The sequence below is a fragment of the Sceloporus occidentalis genome, unplaced genomic scaffold (genome assembly GCF_023333645.1).
Source record: "Sceloporus occidentalis isolate IW3139 unplaced genomic scaffold, rSceOcc1.0.p SCAF_46, whole genome shotgun sequence".
Lineage (NCBI taxonomy): Eukaryota > Metazoa > Chordata > Lepidosauria > Squamata > Phrynosomatidae > Sceloporus > Sceloporus occidentalis.
Window position 1 is genome coordinate 472,486 of NW_028317026.1, and position 21,202 is coordinate 493,687.

Sequence of the window (21,202 nt, forward strand, 5' to 3'; positions counted from 1 at the left end):
GTTGTATGTTCAAGCAACTAATGCTAATTTCAGTATACTGCCATTTCACATTACCACATTAGATGGAAACAGTGAATTTGGAAGATATACATTTATCCCATAGGACAAACTAATTCACAGAGAGAGTAGTGGAAAAATAGATGTTTCAAAAATTTCAAAAGGTTCCACAATATAAATATTATATTTTAAGCTGGTCCACAAAAAAACCAAAAGAATTTCTTTCAGTTATTTGAAAGCTCAACTATTTCGTTACCAAGACACACAATTTATACTTTCGGTTTCAGCAGATTAAGTTTGGAGCATATAATGTATATAAGAACAACACAGTCTTGTGGATAGAGTGAAATGTCACATTTACTGACACCTGTGCAGTGACAGGACACTAATTGAAAGAAACTACATGTCCTTGCTCAATGGGGCCTGATGATATCATTGACTCTAAGATCTGGAACCCACAAAGATGGGAAAGTAGCCTATGTTTAAGAAATCAAATCATTCTAGCACTGGTATTCTATGAAACTTTTGTTTTGCTAAGAACAAGATATATTCTTTTTATGCTTACATTTGCACAAGGAGAAAGGACTGCACCCCACCAACTGTTCAGCAAGATAAGGAGACATTTTTGACATAGCCAAACTTGTATCTACTGACTTCGTCAAGTGGGTGTTACCATATTCAAACTATAGGAAGCCCCTGTTTTAACTCAATGGGGGCTTGCTCAGTTTTCATGAAAGTGTTTACACACTGCATGTCACTTAACTGTAATCTTATTTGAATAAATAACTCTTAATTTGAACCAGCTGCTTCACCTTGTTTTTCCACAACACCTATAATTTGAATACTTTTGGTAGGGATGTCTTAGGAACAGGTCTTAATATACTTACTCACCTTTCCCTTGCCTTTGTTACAAAGGGTATTAACTTGCTGGATGCTGTGAGTAAAGTCGAGGGCCTCCATCTGGCTGCTCTTGGAGTTCATGCCTCGACGGGTCAGGGCAGTTTTGGTGACAAAAGGGGATGGTAAATTGAAACAAAGGAGGACTGTTCAGCAGGAGTCTGCACCTGAGATTATAGGGTTTATAGCTGCAGCACTGCAGGACAAACAACTACTAGGGATACAATTGGCAGATGGAGGTTAAGGAGGGACAAATTGTCTTATTCATGTGATTAAGGTGTACTGATCTTAGTTTGATTTTAGTTGTATCTTAATAAATGTTACATTCAGATAGGGTTCTTTCTTTTCAAACAGTTTATCAGCTAGCAGTGTTTTAGCACCCAGTTATCCTACATCTTCCTTGTTATTCAGTAGAGCCATTATTTGTGTTTGACATTGGTACCCTCAGTCTTGTGGACAATGACTCCCTAGCAGCTTTCCAATAAGTGCGGCACACACGTTTGGTAACAGCATGTTTTTGCCAATAATCTGATTAAGTTCTCGGTGGTTCCCTGCTTTGCTTTAATTTGTGTAATGAAACCCTTGGCACTGTCTGAGATAAGGGCTTTTATTATTATTGCTATTATTATTATTATTATTATTATTATTATGTCAAAAGAACAGGTTATATTACTAAACTAGTAAAGTATTTCATATAATTAGCTGGCATAGTTAATTGCTAAATATCTTAATTTGGGCAATATATTTTGTATATCTGGTGCATTGTCCCTTCCATTGCTTGCCAGTTGATTTAACATGTACCAAGGATGTTAATAGTAGTCAATTACAAAAATACATGGGCTTTGTAAACAACTACTAAAAAATAAGTTATTTCTTAATTCATCTACCTTGATTATTGATTTATTTTGTCCCTTACCACATATGCTTTCTTCCTTCCACCTTCTTTTATCAGGTCTATCTATTTCCTTACCTCTTCATGTGAAGGATCTTATCTGTTGTTGATATCCCCAAAAAGACTTCATATCTACAAGTAGAATTTGACTTGCATTTTTAACATTTACAGTTTTATTAAAAAGGCATGGCTAGACCTACGATTTTGTCAAGCTAGGCAGCATTGTCAGGGTTTTTATAGAGAGTAACATTTAGTTTAGGTATCAATAGTACTTTACATGTCTTTTTATTAATATATAATGTATGTTAATTATGTATTTAAAAATTATTCAAATTATGAATATTATAAAAATATATCAGTTGTTTGGCTTTTCTCATTACTTATTCTAGGTAACATTGCTTAAAATATTATTTCAGGCATCCCTAATTCTGGAAAATAAGTGAAAAATAGCTCCTACTGGAATTAACATATTGGTGAATGATCAGATTTTGAGAAAGATCTATGACACTAATCTCAAATAACCCCACAAATTGAAAGCCCCACCAGGGTATACGAACACCCACATGATGTGAAGGTGATTAAGGACATAAAGGTTATGATAACTCTATAAGCCAAAGATTTATTATTTAGGCAAAATTACTATTGAGGAACATCTAGATAAAGTAGAAAGTGTTGTGGAGATTTTGAACCATGGTAAAGTCCTTTATGCCCCTTGGACGCCTCAGGACATATACAGGGGCTTTTTCCAAACTTTAAAATTGGAAAATATTATTGACAGAGATCTTTGTGAGATCTGTAAATACTTTGGCGGCCCCAGAAATGTTCATGCGGAGAAAAAGGCAGTTTACAATATGGCTTGCAGAATTGCAGAATGAATTGTCCATGGTGCTGGTACTAATTTGGAATTTCAGCAACTAGCCATTTTTACCAACAGAATCTTACAACCCCAGGTCTTACGATGTCCCTCCTACCTGAGAGATGCAAAAGATTTTTTTAAATAAACTAAAGGATATTATTACAAATAATCAAACTCTGTTGGGTACTTCTAGTTATGTCTAATTTACAGTATATATATATATCTATTGCACATAAAGAGGGTTTGGCTACTGTTAGAGGAACCGCAGATATGGAGTCATTGGGTGATGATTTTATTGATTCACTACAAAACTGCTCAAGATAGTACTGACTAGGAATGATTTCCCACATGAGAATATCTTCTTTAAACAACTTCAAGGAACAGCGATGGGGATAAACATGGCCCCATCATATGCTAACCTATTTATATATTTAGAGGACATCACCAAAAGGGCTGCCATATTGCCCTAAGTTCAAGTTATGGCAAAATGATTCCCCCGATTGAAGGATCAGGGAGCAGATATCACTGGAGGCAACACCATTTGGGCGGTAGTTCCCACTGGGCTACGTCCGCGGAGATGCAGACAAGGGTAGAATATTGAAGATAGCAAGTGGTCGGCAGAAGCTGAATATTTAGAATGAGAGTGTGAGAGAGTGAGTGAGAGTGTATGTAAGTGAATGTGGGCCCAAGTATTTCAGATGAAAATTCAGAGCTTTTTGCTTTGTTTTCTTATGATTTGTAGGGGGTCACGTCTTTTTTTTTTTTTTTTTGTGGCTTTGTACAAAACTACACATTTTCCAAAATTTGTTAGATTTGGTAGATTTGCAATCCATCTTAATCTGAATGCACACATCTAAAAGAAATTATGATGCCTAATGACCTTAATGAGAAATTTGAATAGCATTGGTACCGTTAGTGTATTTCTAAGGGTCTAAGGTGAGTATGTTTCCTTTGTTTATTATTGCTGGATTCATTTTGGGTGTTACCTGGCTTTCAATATCTGAAAATATGTCTGTACCTTTAAGTTATATTGTGATATATGTGGCCTGTACTGTGTATATTATTTCAATACTTTTTTATTGTGTGTTAAATTACCTGTAGTTATAAATAACCAAAAATTGGTTGGTTCTCTGTTTTTAGCTGGTTTTACTATTTATTCCAGCTCCATCCTCATCTATCTTTGCCATATACACCCCTGCAGATTCAACTTGCCACTGTGTTTTTTAAAAAGAAATAACACAGATCTGTCTACTCAGTTGGAGGAGACTGCACACACTAAAGTACCAAATGAAGGGTACAAGGAAGTTAATGACCTAGCAGACAACAAACATGGAGTAAAGATAGTCCAAACACAAATGTGATCAGTAGTCAAAAAGACTAAGACTGTTAGACTCTTCTGCCAGTATTTACAAGAATTCTCCAAATCCAAACTTAGTCTACAAGATAGAGTATCGATTAACAAGTCGAACAATTTGGGTAGTCCCCACAGGCTATAAAGGGTTTTACTTCGCTCTGGGGGGAAAACTGTTCCACTCTTTTTGGCAGAATTGTTTTAGTTCACTCACATTGGAGGGTTTTCAAGCATTAACTCTCTTTTGAAGGTGATACAACATAATCTCAATTGGATTTATGTCAGGACTTTGAATAGCCCGCTACAAATTCTTCATTTGTTTTTTTTTGTGCCATTCAGAGGTGTGACCTGTGTGCTTTGGATCACTGTTTTGCTGCATAACCCAACTGCAGTTGAGCTTTAGGTCAAAAACTGATTGCCAGACATTCTTCCTCAGGATTTTCTGGTACAGAGCAGAAATAATCGTTGCATCAATTAGGTCAAGTCACCCAGGTTTAGGGTCCTGAAGCAGCAAAGGAGGGGCTTTGACACGGCAGTGTTTGACTGTTGGTATGATGTGGAATATTATTGTGGAATAGTGAACACTGACCTTAACTGAAGCAAGTGAGGACAGTTTTTTACATGTTAGTCTGTGTTCTTTTGTGGCCTCCTGGATTAGTCATCGATGTGCTCTTGGAGGTATTTTGGTAGGCGGGCCACTTCTGGGAAGGTTCACTAACCAAATTTGGTTAACTGATTGACTTAGTAACTAAAATGACACATAGGATAGAGATGGATAGCTTTTTTCCTTCTATATATGAAATCTTCATTTAAAAAAACATCTTGTGTTTGCTCAGGTTATCTTTGTCTAATATTAAAATTAGTTTGATGATCTGAAAAAGTATGACAAAAACAGAAAATTGGGAATAGGCAAACACTTTTCCACAGGACTATACTGCTTAAAAGTATTCAATGACACCGCACTATGGTATGATATTTTAAGTAAGTCTAGAATAAGATTAGAACTGAGAATAATGAGAATTGGTTTGTATTTAAAATGGACTGGTAAAAAGTGAACCACACAGATCCATACAAAAAAAAATATTTAAGAAAAAATACAATTTCTCTGTTTCTGTAAGGTTTAATTAGAGTCATGAAAGAGCCAGATTTTATGGTGGTTGGTTCTTCTCATCTTGTGGCATAATTGGTAAGAAGGAAGATATTTCTCCAGAGGAGTTCTGAGGTTGAATTTCTGAAGAGTTTAATTTGGGATCACATCCATCTCACTTGCCCTTCATTGATTTAGAATGGCAATAATTCTTAACATCTAAAAGAGATTCCTGTCACGTAACTACTGTGGTATTATTGACTTCACCTAGTGTGAGTGGAATTTTTTTCTCAACTTGTAGGAAAAAGGATTCATTTCACTTCACTTCAAGGCATTAGAGTAGCTGTCTTTTCAGATTATAAGGGAATACTTTTGAAGATAACTGTCAATACAGACTTTCCCATATGCTTTGCGTTATCACAGGGGTCTTTCTTTTTTCATTAAGTGTATGTATATATATATATATATATATATATATATATATATATATATATATATATATATATATATATATATATATACCTTTTTAAAGCTTACCATATACTAATAAAGCTTACTAAATATTCATCCAAATAACAGTCTTCTATATTCCTGTCTGAATCATACAAACAACTAATGAATAACGAACAAGCAGAAGATTAGTCAAATCAGTTTATTGGTTAAATTAGAGGTTTTTTTTTCTGTACTAAACTGGGTTAAACACAGTTACTACATACAGGCAGAAGTTGTGTCTCATTAGTGCTCATGCAGCTGTTATTTCTCCTTAGTAGGAAATGTGGTTGTTTCTTCCATCTCCATGATGCACACAAGAATATTCCTGAGGCACACTCTCTCCCACTGGTGCCTTACCTTCTCCTCCAGCTACTTCCATGTCCCTGTCTCCTTTTCTGCAGCTACGGGGTTTTTTTTTGTCTGTTCTTTTTCTTGTGTCTTCTTTCTTTGTATGCTTGTCCTGTTAATAAGGTCTCTTGGAACGCTTCATCAAAAGGGTGGAACTTCCACACACACACCCTCACCCCTGAGTGATAGTACTCCAGAATATTAGTAAGCCAGAATATTGCAGGCAGGGCCGGACTGGCCCACCGGGAAACCGGGAGATTTCGTCCGGCACATTGAGATGCCATTGCAGCCGATGCGGCGGTAAGATGTATGCATTATTTTTATGTAAGATTAGGTATTCACTGTGTGATGTAGTGCTGGGATGATCGTGTGGTATTAATGGCCAAAAGGTTTGTTACATTTTCTTATTTCCTTTTGAAAAATATTGTGAAGAATACTGCTATCATTGTTTTGTTGCACTGAATAAAATTGAACGTTTTTATCTAAAAGTTTTTGCAGCAGCAAATGTTTTGATTCCATTATGTCTAATCTCTTTAATTTATGTGGGCTTTTTCACACTTTTGATTTATGGGATTTTAATACAAATAATGTGATAAAAAAAAGAATGTTTTATAGTTATTTGGATGGCAAATAGTGTGACTCGGGTATGTATAAGAGGTGCGTGTGGGTACAAGAGCTCGACCATGAGATAAAATATATGGGGCTGGTGTCCAAATGTTTCCAGGGCTGCTTTTCATTCCCAGTCCAGCCCTGATTGCAGGCAGATTTCTGGAGAAAGTGAAGCATTTCTGCATCTTTTTCCATCTGCATTTTTCTAGCTGGATTTAGAAGTATAATTGATCCCAGCACTTAAATGCATTTATCACTCATGTTACTATAATTTTCATTAAATATTCAATTGATACATTTTCCAGATAATTTTTTTCCAGTTCTTATATACTGTATAGATCGACAGCATAGTTAGGGGTATTTCATTAATTGTCCTTTGTTTTTCATTATCCTTGAGTTAAGATTGGCTTTAAATCTCTTAATCCAAGGAGTTCTACTACCCTTCCTGCATTTACCCAGCATTTTTATATATACAATGTATATTTTGTCTTTTGAAGCCTGAGTTGTCATGCTTCCTGCCATGCAGTGAAGAAAAAAATGCCAATGCTTCTTGTCACAGAGGTTTAGGGGAACCACTGTAGTCTTTAAGGTAAGGTGGCAAATCATTAGGGATCCAAGCTCAACTGTAGCATTTCCACAAAATGTGCAAAACATCATTAAAGAACTCAATATCAAAAGACATGCTCAAAAAACAAAACATGCACCCGTGATGTACCATTTCAGGAACCAACAACCAGCTGTGGGCAAGCCTAATGGGGTAAAGAAGGGTTCATAAATACATGCATGAATGGGGTTTCTGAAGCACTTTAGGCATCAATGTATTGTCAGCATTAAGGCCAGCAGACCAAAAGTTCTTCCCCTCTCACCCTGCGTTGCTTTAGTAGACTGCATATATATATATACCTCCAGTACTAGCAAATCTTTATAACCATTCAGTTTCGCAGTAAAGGTCTTTGTGCAGGTAACTTAACGTGACTTAGCAAATTAGAATGCTGTTCACATATACAGCTATTAGTATTTATTTTAATATTAATACCATATTTGCTCGATTATAAGACAACCCTGATTATAAGATGCCCCTCCAAATTTGAATATTAATTTAGGAAAAAAAGGAAAAAGCCTGAATGTAAGACTACCCTATAGGGAAAAAAAAGTTTGCCACTCTGCCTTCCTAATAAGCCACCCTGCCTCCCTGAAATCCCTTTTAACCCCCTATATTCCACTCTGCCTCTTTGACATGCCCTTTAACCCCCTATATGCCACTCCAGAAAACCATTGAACACCCCCCCCCCCGACTTACCTTTACTTGTGACCCGTGCTTCAGACTCCCTGGCGTCTAGTGGGGCAGGGCAGCCTCCGCTACTGCTGGCCAGTACTTCCGCCGGGGCTTCTATGACTGAGCGCCGGCATCACATGACCTTCCGGTGCTCCACCATAGAAGCAGAGGAGATTGTCTGTGCTCATCCCGCAAACGTTCAGCAGAAAGGACTAAAGTTCACCCCCCAAGTACACCACTGATTGTTCTACTAAATGGGCCTAGTGACAGGTATAAAAATAATTATGGAAATGGACTGACTTGTACACCACAATAAATATCCCTCTTAATTAATTTTTATTAGTGTACATTTATAGAAGAATCATAATACCTTAACTTATGTCCAGGTCTCCTGAAATCTGACAGTTAAAGATGCTTGTGACATATGTTGGTTTTATGGAGCTCGGGCACTTCTAGCAGATTAATAGCTGTCATTAATTCTCATCTGTGCAATTCTGCCTACTTTAAACACAAGTTATGTCAAAATGTCAGAATTCTGTTTTCATTTGTGTTTATTTTTCCACCCATGTTTTTCACTGCCAATTTTTCCAAAATGCAAAGATGCCATCAGCAATAACATAAGGTATATTTATATATATATATATATATATATAATGTAAAGGCTGTTTACAGCCTGGATTTGTCGGAGGGATCTTAGGGGGTGTATATACCCCTCTTCCACATTTTTCCATGGATATGTAGTGTTAAAGGTTATGACAGTGGCATGAGAGTACAATGATTAAAATGGCATACAAAGTACAGGGAGCACGAAAAAAAAGGAAAAATAAGAAAGAAGAAAAACAATGGAATAGAAAAACACTGAATTGTGTCTGCCTTTTTTTGCAGAAACAGTCTGCTGGAAAGGATTATTATAAATTATATCAATCTGCAAATACCATTCATACAGGTTTAGGCAGTGATGTCACCATAGGAGAGAGTGAAAATGTCAGTGTTGCCATACATACACACACACACACACACACACACAGATGAATATATACAGGCACACACATATGCACTCTAGATCTCATTTCCTTATGGGCAACTTGAGACACTTATCCAACCATCATCCTATTGTCTGATATCTGAACAAATTTGAGAACAGTCAAAATTAGCTTTATGTGCATGTTGGCAAACATTGTGTTTAGAATAGAAAATACAAATAATGTAAAATAAATGTTAACATGACTGTCAAACTCTTGAACTATTTTAAAAAAAACACAACTGGTGTGTTGACTAATATGATTCCTAAATTCACAAAACTCCAACCTCCTTCTCTGAATAAGGGGTGCACTGGGGATGTTTGCTTTTACAGGTTAAACTTTCTTTTCAGTCTATCAAATATTTTGTGATGAATATGACTTTAACATAAAATATGTTTAAATTGTGGAATAAGAGTAAAATTGATGAAAGACAAGTTTGCTTGAATTAAATGTAAACCTGGTGATTTGTTTAATACCAAAATGGATTAAAGTGTCATATTCAATTCTGATCACTCTTAAAATGATCCATTCACGGAAAAAGATTAATTGAACATAAATTAATCGGCCCACAGACCACAAAGACAAGGAATAACAATCTAAATAGAAGGAAAATCTGATATTTAACTTGGATTTATAAAGAATAGAAAATGGGATTATCAAGCCAAGAGTCTTTATTTCATGTAGAACCAAGCACTACACTATTTTTCCAGTTCTTGGAGGAGACTGTTTAACTGTAGTCACTTCATTACAGTAGTATTTCCCTGTGTTTTAACTGAAAGCAACACACACATACTTGAGATCTGACATTTGTGGCAACCAAAAGTATAACTAGAACTTGCACTCAATTAGAGCACCTATTAAGAGGGTTCAAAAATTAGATACAAAAGACACAATCTAAGGCTTTTAATAGTGTCAACATAAACATCTAGAAACATATGTTGCATTCTAGGGAAAAGTCATATGATATTACCTATAAAGAATTAAATTTGAAATATATTTGACATATTAATTAATTCAGTGCACAAAATCATAGCACACGAAACACGGTAAGCAAATGGTATCTTGTTGTATGGACTAAAATTATAAGTAAGTTACTCAATTTTTTATAATAATAGGCAATAGTAATATTAGCAGGTGTTACTCTGGTCATTTGTCTTTCATTCACAACCTTTCTACAAGTTGACAACTGTAGAAATGCTGCTTGTCTACTACCTTCGAGAGATCTCTGGACTTCCATAAATGAAACGAATCTGGGCATATCATAAAAGATGACAGAGCACTATTAGGAACATGACATATTCTGTATAGGGCAATGGTTGGATGACTCACCTGTCCACAGCTATAGCAGACATGGAGTAGATGCTGGCAAAAATTGCTGTAATTGGGAAGAAGTTGTGGAACCTGCAGTAGGCTTCACCGAAATACCATTCGTTGTGAAGGGCATATATGAAATTCACCAGGGTATTGAAAGCGGCCATGGATGCGTCTGAGAAAGCCAGACTGACCAGGAAGTAATTGGTGACAGTCCTCATTCTTTTATGTGCCAGGATGATCCAAATCACTATTATATTGCCGAACACAGCCACAGCCACCATAGAACCATAAGCCAGGGACCAAAGTGCTATGCGCCAAGGAGGTTGCACGAACTTGTGAGTCATGGTGGCATTACTCTGGGAGATGTTCTTTGGCCACAACATCGCTTCACCAAGAGGAGCGAACACATTCACTTCTTCAGATGACACATTTGTGGGTGTAGAAGTCATTCTTGAACAACGAAATCAAAGGAAACAAGGACACAAATGTTCTTTTTCTTTCCAAATTCACTGCAGGAATGCCAGATGAAAAAGAAAAGGTTAACTCAAATGGTAACCATCCTTGTTTGTGTTACGTTCAAATGTACTCACTGAATAGTGGGAAAAGGATAAAGACTCTGTGAAGCTCTACAGAGGTGAACTTCAGGATAACTTCCAACCCACCAGCTGAGATCAAGCAACAGAAGAAGCTGCTGGTTGCGAGCATTTTATACAACTAGGTCCACCAATGTCTTGAAGAACGGTCGTGACATCACAGTAGGGAGGGGGATACGGATTTACCCCTACTGAGTGCTTCTACACTCCCGACGCCACGCAAACAGGTAGCTTTAGTGCATACTAGGCTCATCTGACATACAAAAACAAATCACGAGTGCTCATTTTGCCACCTTGTCCCGAGTTTTTCTGGTGTATTAATAGCAATGCATTCCACGCGATTTATCCGTTCTGTGCCATGGACAGGTCGGTGGCATCAAAGGAATGTGGGTCCACGGTGCTGCCGCGTTCGTTTTCGTGCGTTGTGAACGCTGTGAGCACGGTACCCAGACTCCGACAAAGCCTGCTTACCGTGCCTGCCTAGCCTGCAAGGCGTCATCCTCCACTCTGTGCAAGCCATGGAACGGTAATCCCAAGAGGGCACCTGTCACCGTGTTGTGTGTGTTTTTTTTTTTTACATAGACTTCATTTATGTAGCATGCAAACAATGTGACAATGTGTCAGCTGCATGGAGATAAAACTTTTCTTTTTCCAAGCTACATTTCTGCTATAAGATTTCTGCTTCCTTGTTTTACTTAAAGGTGTGATCAATGAGCCCAACTATATGTTGCATTTTGAAATACCGGTAATCTTAAAATTGATGTGATATTAAATTAATTAAATTAATAGTAAATATTATGAAATCATACTAAATGGTTGTAAATTATATTATAGGCTCATATATTAATCAGAATATTGCTGGAATAATTGCACCCAATTGTACCTGTGCTTATAACTCTTGTTACTTGAGGAACCTATGTTCCAGGGTAACTATAAATAAGCAGAAGAAAGGATTTGAGGTCAAGTCAAGTAAAGCTCATTATATACATCTTTACCAGAAGGGTCTACATTTGTTGTCCTAAAATACCCTGCATTTTTATAATTGAAGTAAAAAGGTAAACAATATATTAAACTCAAGGGGTTAATTCGTATCATGATACAACATAATAATGCAGGGTTCCTGCATGACGATTTTCACACCCTTTTCCATAATAGTTTACTTTTTGTTTGAAAATCATAATAATTGGGAATATGATTTTCCATATACAGTGTGTATCTGTCTATGTCTGTTCAGATTAAATGTATATATTGCTGATAAATTGATAAATATTGCAGAATAATATACAAGATATGTAATAATATACATAATATATAGTAAATTCCCCCAAACTCAATCGGTGTTAAATTAAAATTAGTAATGTGTTTATTGACATTACACAGGATTCCCCAACTACACACTATTACTACAGCAGCTGGCATTTATCAGAGAGCTTCCGTTGAGAGGACCTGATGCAAGGCTGCGCGGCAATTAAATAAGGTTGTAATTGTAAGGTAGCCAATTATCTTAACTTCTTTCTTGATATCTTGATATGTTCAGTTTAATTTAAATTTAAATATGGGTTCCATTAGAAATTAAAGGAGCCGTGAAGTATAAAAGTAAACTATGTGCTATAGCTTGTGTTTCTTTACTCTCGCTTAGGGAACTAGTATGATTAAATTGCAATTTCATACATCATACAGCATAATACTTTTATTAGAACAATAGGCGATTGTCTAAAACTACGTGGTCAGAGGTTTAGATGTAATATAAGGAAGTTTTACTTTACTGAGGGGGTGGAAGATAAGTGGAACAGCTTCCTAGAAAAAAAATATCACATGTGGCCTGTCCTATGAAGCCATCAGCCACACTTACACCATTAGGTGGACACGAGTACTAGTTTTTTCCTCATGTGGTACAATATGCCTGAAGCTTTCTATATGATGCAATTCAGTTAGCCAATGAGGGTATCATTATTACCAACTTTTTTGTTTTGTTTTCCTATAACATAACCTTACCATACATAAAAGAAAATATACAAATAACCACAAGTGGGTCATTGAGGCTCCAGTGGTCCAATACATGTGAGAACAAATCTAAGGTACTTAGTACATAGTTATCTAACATAGCTTTTTAGTATTACGTTAAGTTGAGTTATTATTCAATCAAGTGCATCATTAGGTGCACCAAGCAGGAGCGTACCTAAAGTATTTGGCACCTGGGGCAGATCCTGTATGTGGCACCCCACACACACTTTAAAACTGCATAACTGCTAGCATTATATACTGAGACAGACAATGATGGAGGTACAGCAGGAGTGCTATCACAATATACTGAGTCAGGCCTTGCTATATACACTGAGCCAGACTTTGACAGTGGTACATCATAACTGCTATCATTATATACCAAGGCAGACATTGGCAGTTGTACAGCATAACTGCTATCGTGTTATACTGAGCCAGACATTGACAGTGGTACAGGATAACATTATCATTATATACTGAGACTAGGATGATCACATCAGCCATGTTTTCCAGGACACATATCATTTTTACATATTGCTGACCAGACCAGATAAAGTGCTGTCATGCAGTATGGATGATGTATAAGTGACTAATTGGTTCCCTTCCATGAGTCTATACATCCCACATAATGCAGGGCAGCACTTTACCTGTGCTGGTCATAAATATGAAAAACGTATACATGTCCTCAGGGGCGTACCTAGAGTATTTGGCACCCGGGCCGGATCCTGTAAGTGGCACCCCCCCCCCCAAATGTAAAGACATCTACAAAATTATGTTAAGAATATTTATTGCACCAATTTGTAAACTGTATGTCAACTGTAAACAACAAGAAATCTGAAAAAATAAATTAATAACTTATAAGTAAAATAAATACGTATAAATAACATTTACTGAACATATAATAGTGCTTTCTTTAATAACCCTCCAAAAAAAACAGCGTCCACATTGTCCACATAGAACCTGACCAGCACCCAAATTACACACACATAGGACGTGCCATCTTTGCCCCCAAACAGCCCAGCATGAGTCAGCATTGTTCCCAAACAGCAGAGTGTACGCCATCTTTGTCCCATGAACACGCTACCTGTGCCATTTTTGTCCCATAAACACCCTGCTTATACCATCTTTGCCTTTTTGACAAATCAACTATACACCTATGATTAACACAAACACTTTTACAGTCACTCACTAATTCACTTTCATTCACACAATCATTTATTCTTTCACACAAATTATTTAAACATATTCATTGATGCATTCTCACAAATTCATTAATTCTCTCACTCTTTCAAACAATTCATCCACACATTAATCCATTCATTTTCGCTCTCTCATTCTGACTCTTTATTTCAATATTCTTGCTACCCTCCTTTCTCCCTATCTACCCATTCTCACCCCCTTCTGCCCTATCTACCCCTTCTCACTCCCTTCTCCCTATCTACCCCCTATCCCCCCGTCTCACTCCCTTCTCCCTATCTACCCTCTCCCCCCTTTGAAGTTCACTTACGTTTCAGGAGTCCTGCGGTGGGGGTGCAAGGCCTCTATCTCCCAGCTCTGCCACTGTATGGAACAGTATAGAGTGATGGGAGTTATGATGTACTTTAGAGCATAATTATATAATGAAAAAGACATTGGAAATGGTACAGCATAACACCCATCACTCTCACACATTTACCAATCCACACTTACCAATCCACAGATTCCACACATACCAATCCACACATACCAATCCACAGATTCCACACATACCAATCCACAGATTCCACACATACCAATCCGCAGATTCCACACATACCAATCCACTCTCACTGAATGATTTCCTACCTTTCCTCTTTTCTTCTTACAGCAGTCAGCTCCTTTTCTTCCTCTTCGCCGGCCTGGTGGCACCCCCCTGATAAGTGGTACCCCCTGATAAGTGGCACCCAGGGCTGACTGCCTCCCATGCCCCCAGGTATGGTACTGAGCCCAATTCTGAATTTAAATCAAGCTTCTTGGCTGACTGTATCTGCAACATTTGCTTATCAAAAAGGGTCAAATGACAAGGCCTAGTGAAAAAATAATCCTGTGTTTACAATCTTTATAATTGTGTATATAATCGTGTGAAAAATAAAGTAAACCCTCTTAGAATTCAATGGTTTTACAGTTTTCTCTTCCTTAGCACATCTAAGAATTAGGTAAATACATCCTTAGATAAACAACATATGACACATTACACATGTCTTGATTCAACAACAATAAAGCCAAAATGGTAAAGCCATGTGGAGAAAAAGTACACCCTTACTGCTTCAATAAGAATTAAGATGCTAAGCAGCATACAGCTGCTGCTAATCAAATGCCCTTGATTAAGTGATCATTAGCATGTGCAACCACCTCTATAAAAACTAAAGTTTTAGCAGTACCTCATTCTACAGTGAGAAAGATTATTCAAAAGTGGAAAACATTCCCAGGAATGAATGTCGCAGAAAATTCACCCCAAAGTCAGATCGTACAATGCTCAGAGAAATTGTCAAAAACCCAAAAGTTACATCTCAGACTCTACAAGCCACAGTTAGTATGTTAAATGTTGAAGTTAATGACAGCACAATTAGAAAAAGACTGGACAAGTATAGTTTATTTGGAAAAGTTGCCAGGAGAAAGCCCCTTCTTTCTAAAAAGAACATGGCAGCACAGCTTATATTTGCAAAATTGCATCTGAACATAGTGCAAGACTTCTGGTACAAGGTCCTTTGGACAGATGAGACCAAAGCGGAGATGTTTGGTCATAAAGCACACCGCTATGTTTGGCTAAAAACCAAACACAGCATAAAAGAACAAACTCCTCATACCAACTGTCAATGGGGGATGATTTGTTTTGCAGTCACAGGACCTGAGGACCTTGCAGTCATTGAGTTGATCATGAACTCCTTGTATGCCAAAATATTTTAGCGTCAAGTGTGAGGCCATGTGTCCGACAGCTAAAGCTTGGCAGAAATTGGGTCATGCAACAGGACAATGATCCCAAGCACACTGAAAAAAAGAATTAAAGTGCAATGCAGTGGTGAAGTCAAAGTCCAAACCTCAACTCGATTGAAATGCTGTAGTGAGATATGTGCATTAACAAATGCCCACAAACCTCAATGAACTTAAGCAATGTTGTAAAGAAGAGTGGGACAAAGTTCCTCCACAACGATCTGACAGCCTGATAAAGTCATACAGAAAATGATTACTTCAAGTTATTGCTGTTAAAGCTGATTCTACAAGCTATTGAATCATAAGATGTACTAAGGTTTTCACACATGGCTTCTCCATTTTGGCTTTATTCCTGCTGAAAACAAAATGTAATAGGTTGTATTTACCTACTTCTTAGACTTGCTAAAAAACAGATGCTTGTTATTAGACTTGCGCATTCGTCTTCGGGAGAACATGAAAACTCCTGATGGCGAATCTACGGATTTCTGCTCCCGTTAACCGCTGTGATGATGTGGAGATAACGGGAGCGGAAATCCGTAGGTTTGCCGTCAGGGGTTAACTTGGCCGGCAGAGAGCACTGGTCTGTACAAGCGACTTTAGTGGTCGTTCGTATGGACTTTTAACTGTTGCAGCAGGGAGACCAGTGCTCTCTGCCGGCCAAGTTGCTGGGAAAACATTCTAAAAGTCTGTACGAGCGACCCTGTTGGTCGCCAGCAGGCGCTCGTCTGCCATCAACCAATGAAGTACAGGTGTACTTCATTGGTCGATGGCAGAGGAGGCCCCTGCAGGCTACCAATAGAGTTGCTCGTACGGACATTTTAACTCCTGGCGCCAACTGAAGACAGGAACGGGCAAATATTTGCGGAATACAAAGATTGTTTCCCCCACGAAGACGAACACGAAGAGCTGGCCGGCGCCCATGTCTACTTGTTATTATGTCCTGATGTGTAAACCCATATACATTAATTCAAAGAGGGTGTACTTTCTTTTTCAAATGACTGTATCTCATTGGGTCATTTTAATAATCGTATTTGCTTGATTATAAGACGACCCTGATTATAAGAGGACCCCCAAAATCGGAATATTAATTAAGGAAAAAAGAAAAAGCCTGAATATAAGACGACCCTATAGGAAAAAAGTTTTACTAGTAAATATTAATTCATGTAAACTTTTTTTTCATATTTAATAAAAGCTATGATTGAGAAATTTTTTTTTTTTTTTCATTTTCTTTTATTTGGCAACCTGGCCCACAAGTTATGCACATCTGCCCCCAGGCTTGCCACTCTGCCCCCAGAAATGTCTTATACCCCCCTATATGCCACTCTGCCCCCCTGATATGCCTTATACCCTCCTATATGCCACTCTGCCTCCAGAAATGCCTTATACCCCTATATGCCACTCTGGTATATAGGGGGTTAAAAGGCATATCATGGGACAGAGTGATATATAGGGGGTTAAAAGGCATTTCTGGAGGCAGGGTGGCAAAAAGGGGTGTCTAGTGGGGGCAGCGGGTGGAGGTGGGCGTTAGTTCCACTGGGTCTTCTATGACTGAGCACCAGAAGGTCATGTGATGCCGATGCTCCGTCATAGAAGCCCCGGCGGAAGGGCCAGCAGTAGCAGGGGTTGTCTGCATCCATTGAGCAGCCGCTGGGGCTGAAGGGAATGCTCCTCTCTGGCAGCCGGGGAAGGTCTGCACGATATGTATAGTTGCACGGCATAGATAACCAACATATGACATCATACCCTAATGCTCTGCAACTGAAGACAACATGGTGAAAAGCTGTAGAGGCACAGGTCTCTAATAATTTCTGGCTGAATCATTTTTATTATTAATCAAATACCTCAAAATCAACATTAAATCATCAAGAATAAGTAGTATTAATATATGTTTATTTGGCATTTTCCAATGGTCATAATGGTGAACAGTCTTTTTTTTCAACAATTAAAGTAAATATAAATAGAATGGAAAAAACTCAATCTATACATTTCAATAAGCAATACAAGATTTTATATTCTGTAACATAATGAGCAGTTGTTCTGTATTCTTCGAGCACATCATGTTTTCACATTTGACACATAAGTATTATGTTGTCTCAATGCTCGAGAACAATTCAATCCTCACATATAGCTCAAGAAGATAAAAATATTAAAATTAATTTGGTAACAATCACTCATCAATGTAATTAACTAAAAAGGCACTCCTGAAAAACCTTCTGTTAATGGTATTCTTGTTCATGCATCATCCTTCACTGTGGTGCTCTGAGTGGCTGCCATTCCCTTCCCCTTCAACATTCCGACTAGAGATGTAGGAGGAGCAGGCCCCTGGGAATCAGCGTAGCTAAATGGACAGGGAGCATGTATGTGTGTGGGTGAGTGCATGTTTGTGGCATGGGTATTTTTTGTTTGGGGTATCCCTAGGGGATAAACGGTGCCCTTTGGGCGGCCCCGGTCAGTGTCACTTTTTCAGAGACAGCTAACAGATTTACCTGCTTCCCAACCTCCCTCCCTAATGGTATGTACTAACTTTCTTTTCTTTTGTCACAGCTGGCGGTTAGTGTGTCCTTGCCGGTCTGGTTTTATTAAGTTACAGAGTTTGGATGAAGGAAGGCTCAATTCTCCCCTGACCTCTGGTGTTTTTTTTAGACATGCCCACCGAGCTTATCAGTTTAGCTGTCAGTTTTGTTTAGACGAGGGGGGAGGTGAGTACCTGTGGTTTGGATTGTACAGTGGTGAGCGGCCGGCAAGGACGGGGTTAATTCAGTTCCTGTGTTGGTTATGTCTAAATGTATTATGGATTATGTTGATATGTATATTTGTATATTTGTATTTAATATTTATTTGTTGGTTGTTTACTGTGTATTTATGTTAATTGGTATATGGTGTTTAGGCCAACAGTTTTTGTTTGTGGTTATTGTTAATAAAATATGCTGTGGCCTGTTTTATCCAAATTCAGTCTCCGTGTCTTTACTTGGTGGGTTTAGGTGGTAGTCGGTTGGCAGTGCACCGTACACACTACCTACATACAAGTTACCAGGTGATAATTCAAAGCGGACCAAATTTTGTCATCTTTTTCCAAAATTTAAGTATTAGCATAAACCCATTATCTCTCAAATTCATAGACCATGAAATTGTGCCTATGGCACAAGATGACATATCCTGCTGAGTTAAACTATGGACTAAAACATATCTATACATGTATTTGAATTATGAACCGTTGAGTAGAAAGTGAAATCTTTCTCAGAGTTATGAAGAACCCTCCATACCTCAAAAAGCAAAGTAAAACTGTATCTGTCTGTTATGTCTCATCATGGAAGATGGTAGAGTGGAAACTAATTTTGGGTCTGCATAGTCATTAAAATCTCTGCAAAGTATAGAACACTTTTGCTTGTTAATTAGTTTCCTTTAACATACTGTGACACACCACCCATTTAGTCTGTTCTCAGGCAATGATTTCACTTATTGAGATGTTCAAAAATTAATAAAAAAAAAGATATAAATAAAAGTTCTGTTGGGTTAAAATATAGTAACATTTGCAAATCTTTAATATTGAGATCCTATACGTGACAGGAAACCTAAGATAAAAACTAAAACCCACTAAAAAATGAGAGGGAACTATCCCTATCTGTTGTAACAATACTGTGAACTTAAATCGTTCACTTTCTACCACACCTCAAATAATGTGTGGCATTGGGGTGTGGGAAATAATTTATCTTTATCCCTTGAAGACCACAGTTTTTTTTTTAAATGTTTAAATTCAAAGCTTCAAAGCGATCACGTGCATGGAATTAAGGGGGAGTGGCTGCCAGCGGTCAGTAGCAGCCGCCCCTCGCGATCCCAGCGTTCATAGCGACGCTGGATCGCGCATCATTGATGACGTACCTGGTACATCCCGGTCTGCCGGTGACCTTTGACCAGGAAGTACCAGGTACGTCCCGGTCATGAAGGGGTTAAGCATATAAAACCAGGAGCTAACTGAAAACAACAAAAATAAAAATATATAATATTACATAATGCAGGGTTATAGCTTCAGTTATCTAGTCTTTTAGCTATTTATTGATTAAATATCTAAATGCCTCTGTGACCCAAGATAAGTCGGAGCCGCAACTTCTAAGTCTTCCTAAATATATTTTTTATTGTGCAAAGCATACATACATACATACATACATACATACATACAGCACCAATGAGAGAATGATGGAACTTGAGTGCTGTAGGCTCTTAATGTTAAAACAAGGGAGGCTAGAGTAGAGGAACGTGTAGATAGGGTTGGAGGGTAAAGGTATCCATGTCCTCTATCCATTACTTTTGTTTACAATTTTACAATATTCATCAATGTGAAGTGGTTACCTTTTATGGCAAACATATATCTATAAATTTCACTACTACATCTTACACGTATTCCAGGGAGCTCATTTTGTCAAGTCTCATTTAAATGCAGGTTCCTGTCACATATGTTTCACTTATGCCTAATGTGAATTTATATTTAGAATAAAAAAGCTTTTTTTACAGTCTACTTTTACTATACCCACTTTCCACTTTCCTCCTGTCTCCGTTATCTTATTTTTTTCATTTTTTTCTAATTTACTTCCTACAGTTTAAATTCTCAGAGGAAAAAAATAAGTAGATATTGGCTAATCAAGTAATATTAAGGAACAACAACAATATGCATGGGGATTAATCAGCATTTTACATGTTGTTAACAAGCCTTGTGTTTGATTGGATGGACAGTCTTATCACACGTCTCCATATTCTGAATTTGAGGTAGGCCTTTAATACTTGTACACACATCTTTTTGGGGTTACATAGATGCAGAAGATTAGCATCATTACCAAATCAAATAAGGAAGGAAACAGCTTCTCAGAGACCAACTACTAGAAACAGAAATAAGGCCAAAATTTTAATAGTGAAAGGTACTCAACATGCATTAATGGGTATGCAATTGCTTGGATAAAGTCTTTGTGACGTTACGTCTTATCCCAGCACTCAGCAGTGAGGTCAGTCCTCCGTGATGTAGCCATGATCATAGGCCTGCAAGCAGAAGACTTCAGAAATTTAAGTGATCAAGAGAAAGTGGAGAGACAGAGAGAAAGAAAAGACTGTGAAAAAGAGGAGAGTTAGGGAGAAAAGGGAGAGATAGATATACTGTATTTATCGGCGTATAACACGCACTTATTTCCCAAAGCTTCGGGGCTGCAATCATAGCTGCGTGATGTGCGCGGTCCGGCACTCAGTGTATCAGAGCAAAGCACTGGTGCTTTGCTCTGACTCATTACTACACACCAGTCTACGCGGGTGATGTCACTGAAGTACAGCGAGCGTTACGGCATGTAGTAATGAGTCAGAGCAAAGCGCCGGCACTTTGCTCTGACACACTGAGTGCCGGACCACAGAGGAGGCAAAATGCAGGTGCGTGTTATACGCTAACGTGTGTATTACGCCGATAAATCCGGAATATATGATAGAGAGAATAGAAAGATAGTGTCACGGTCCCGGCCGGAGCGCGTGTCGCCCGAGTACC

At 37.9% G+C, this 21,202-nt stretch overlaps 1 protein-coding gene across 1 annotated transcript in view; it reads right to left on the bottom strand.

Moving 5' to 3' along the window:
• Window positions 1-10,590, bottom strand: part of LOC149289300 (neuromedin-K receptor-like) — a 70,682-nt gene extending 60,092 nt beyond the window's left edge. Inside the window, exon 1 of the mRNA XM_089490713.1 lies at window positions 10,157-10,590. Coding sequence (XP_089346839.1) covers window positions 10,157-10,590 — 434 coding nt within the window. The remainder of the gene's footprint in view (window positions 1-10,156) is intronic.
• Between the last annotated feature and the right edge of the window lie 10,612 nt (window positions 10,591-21,202).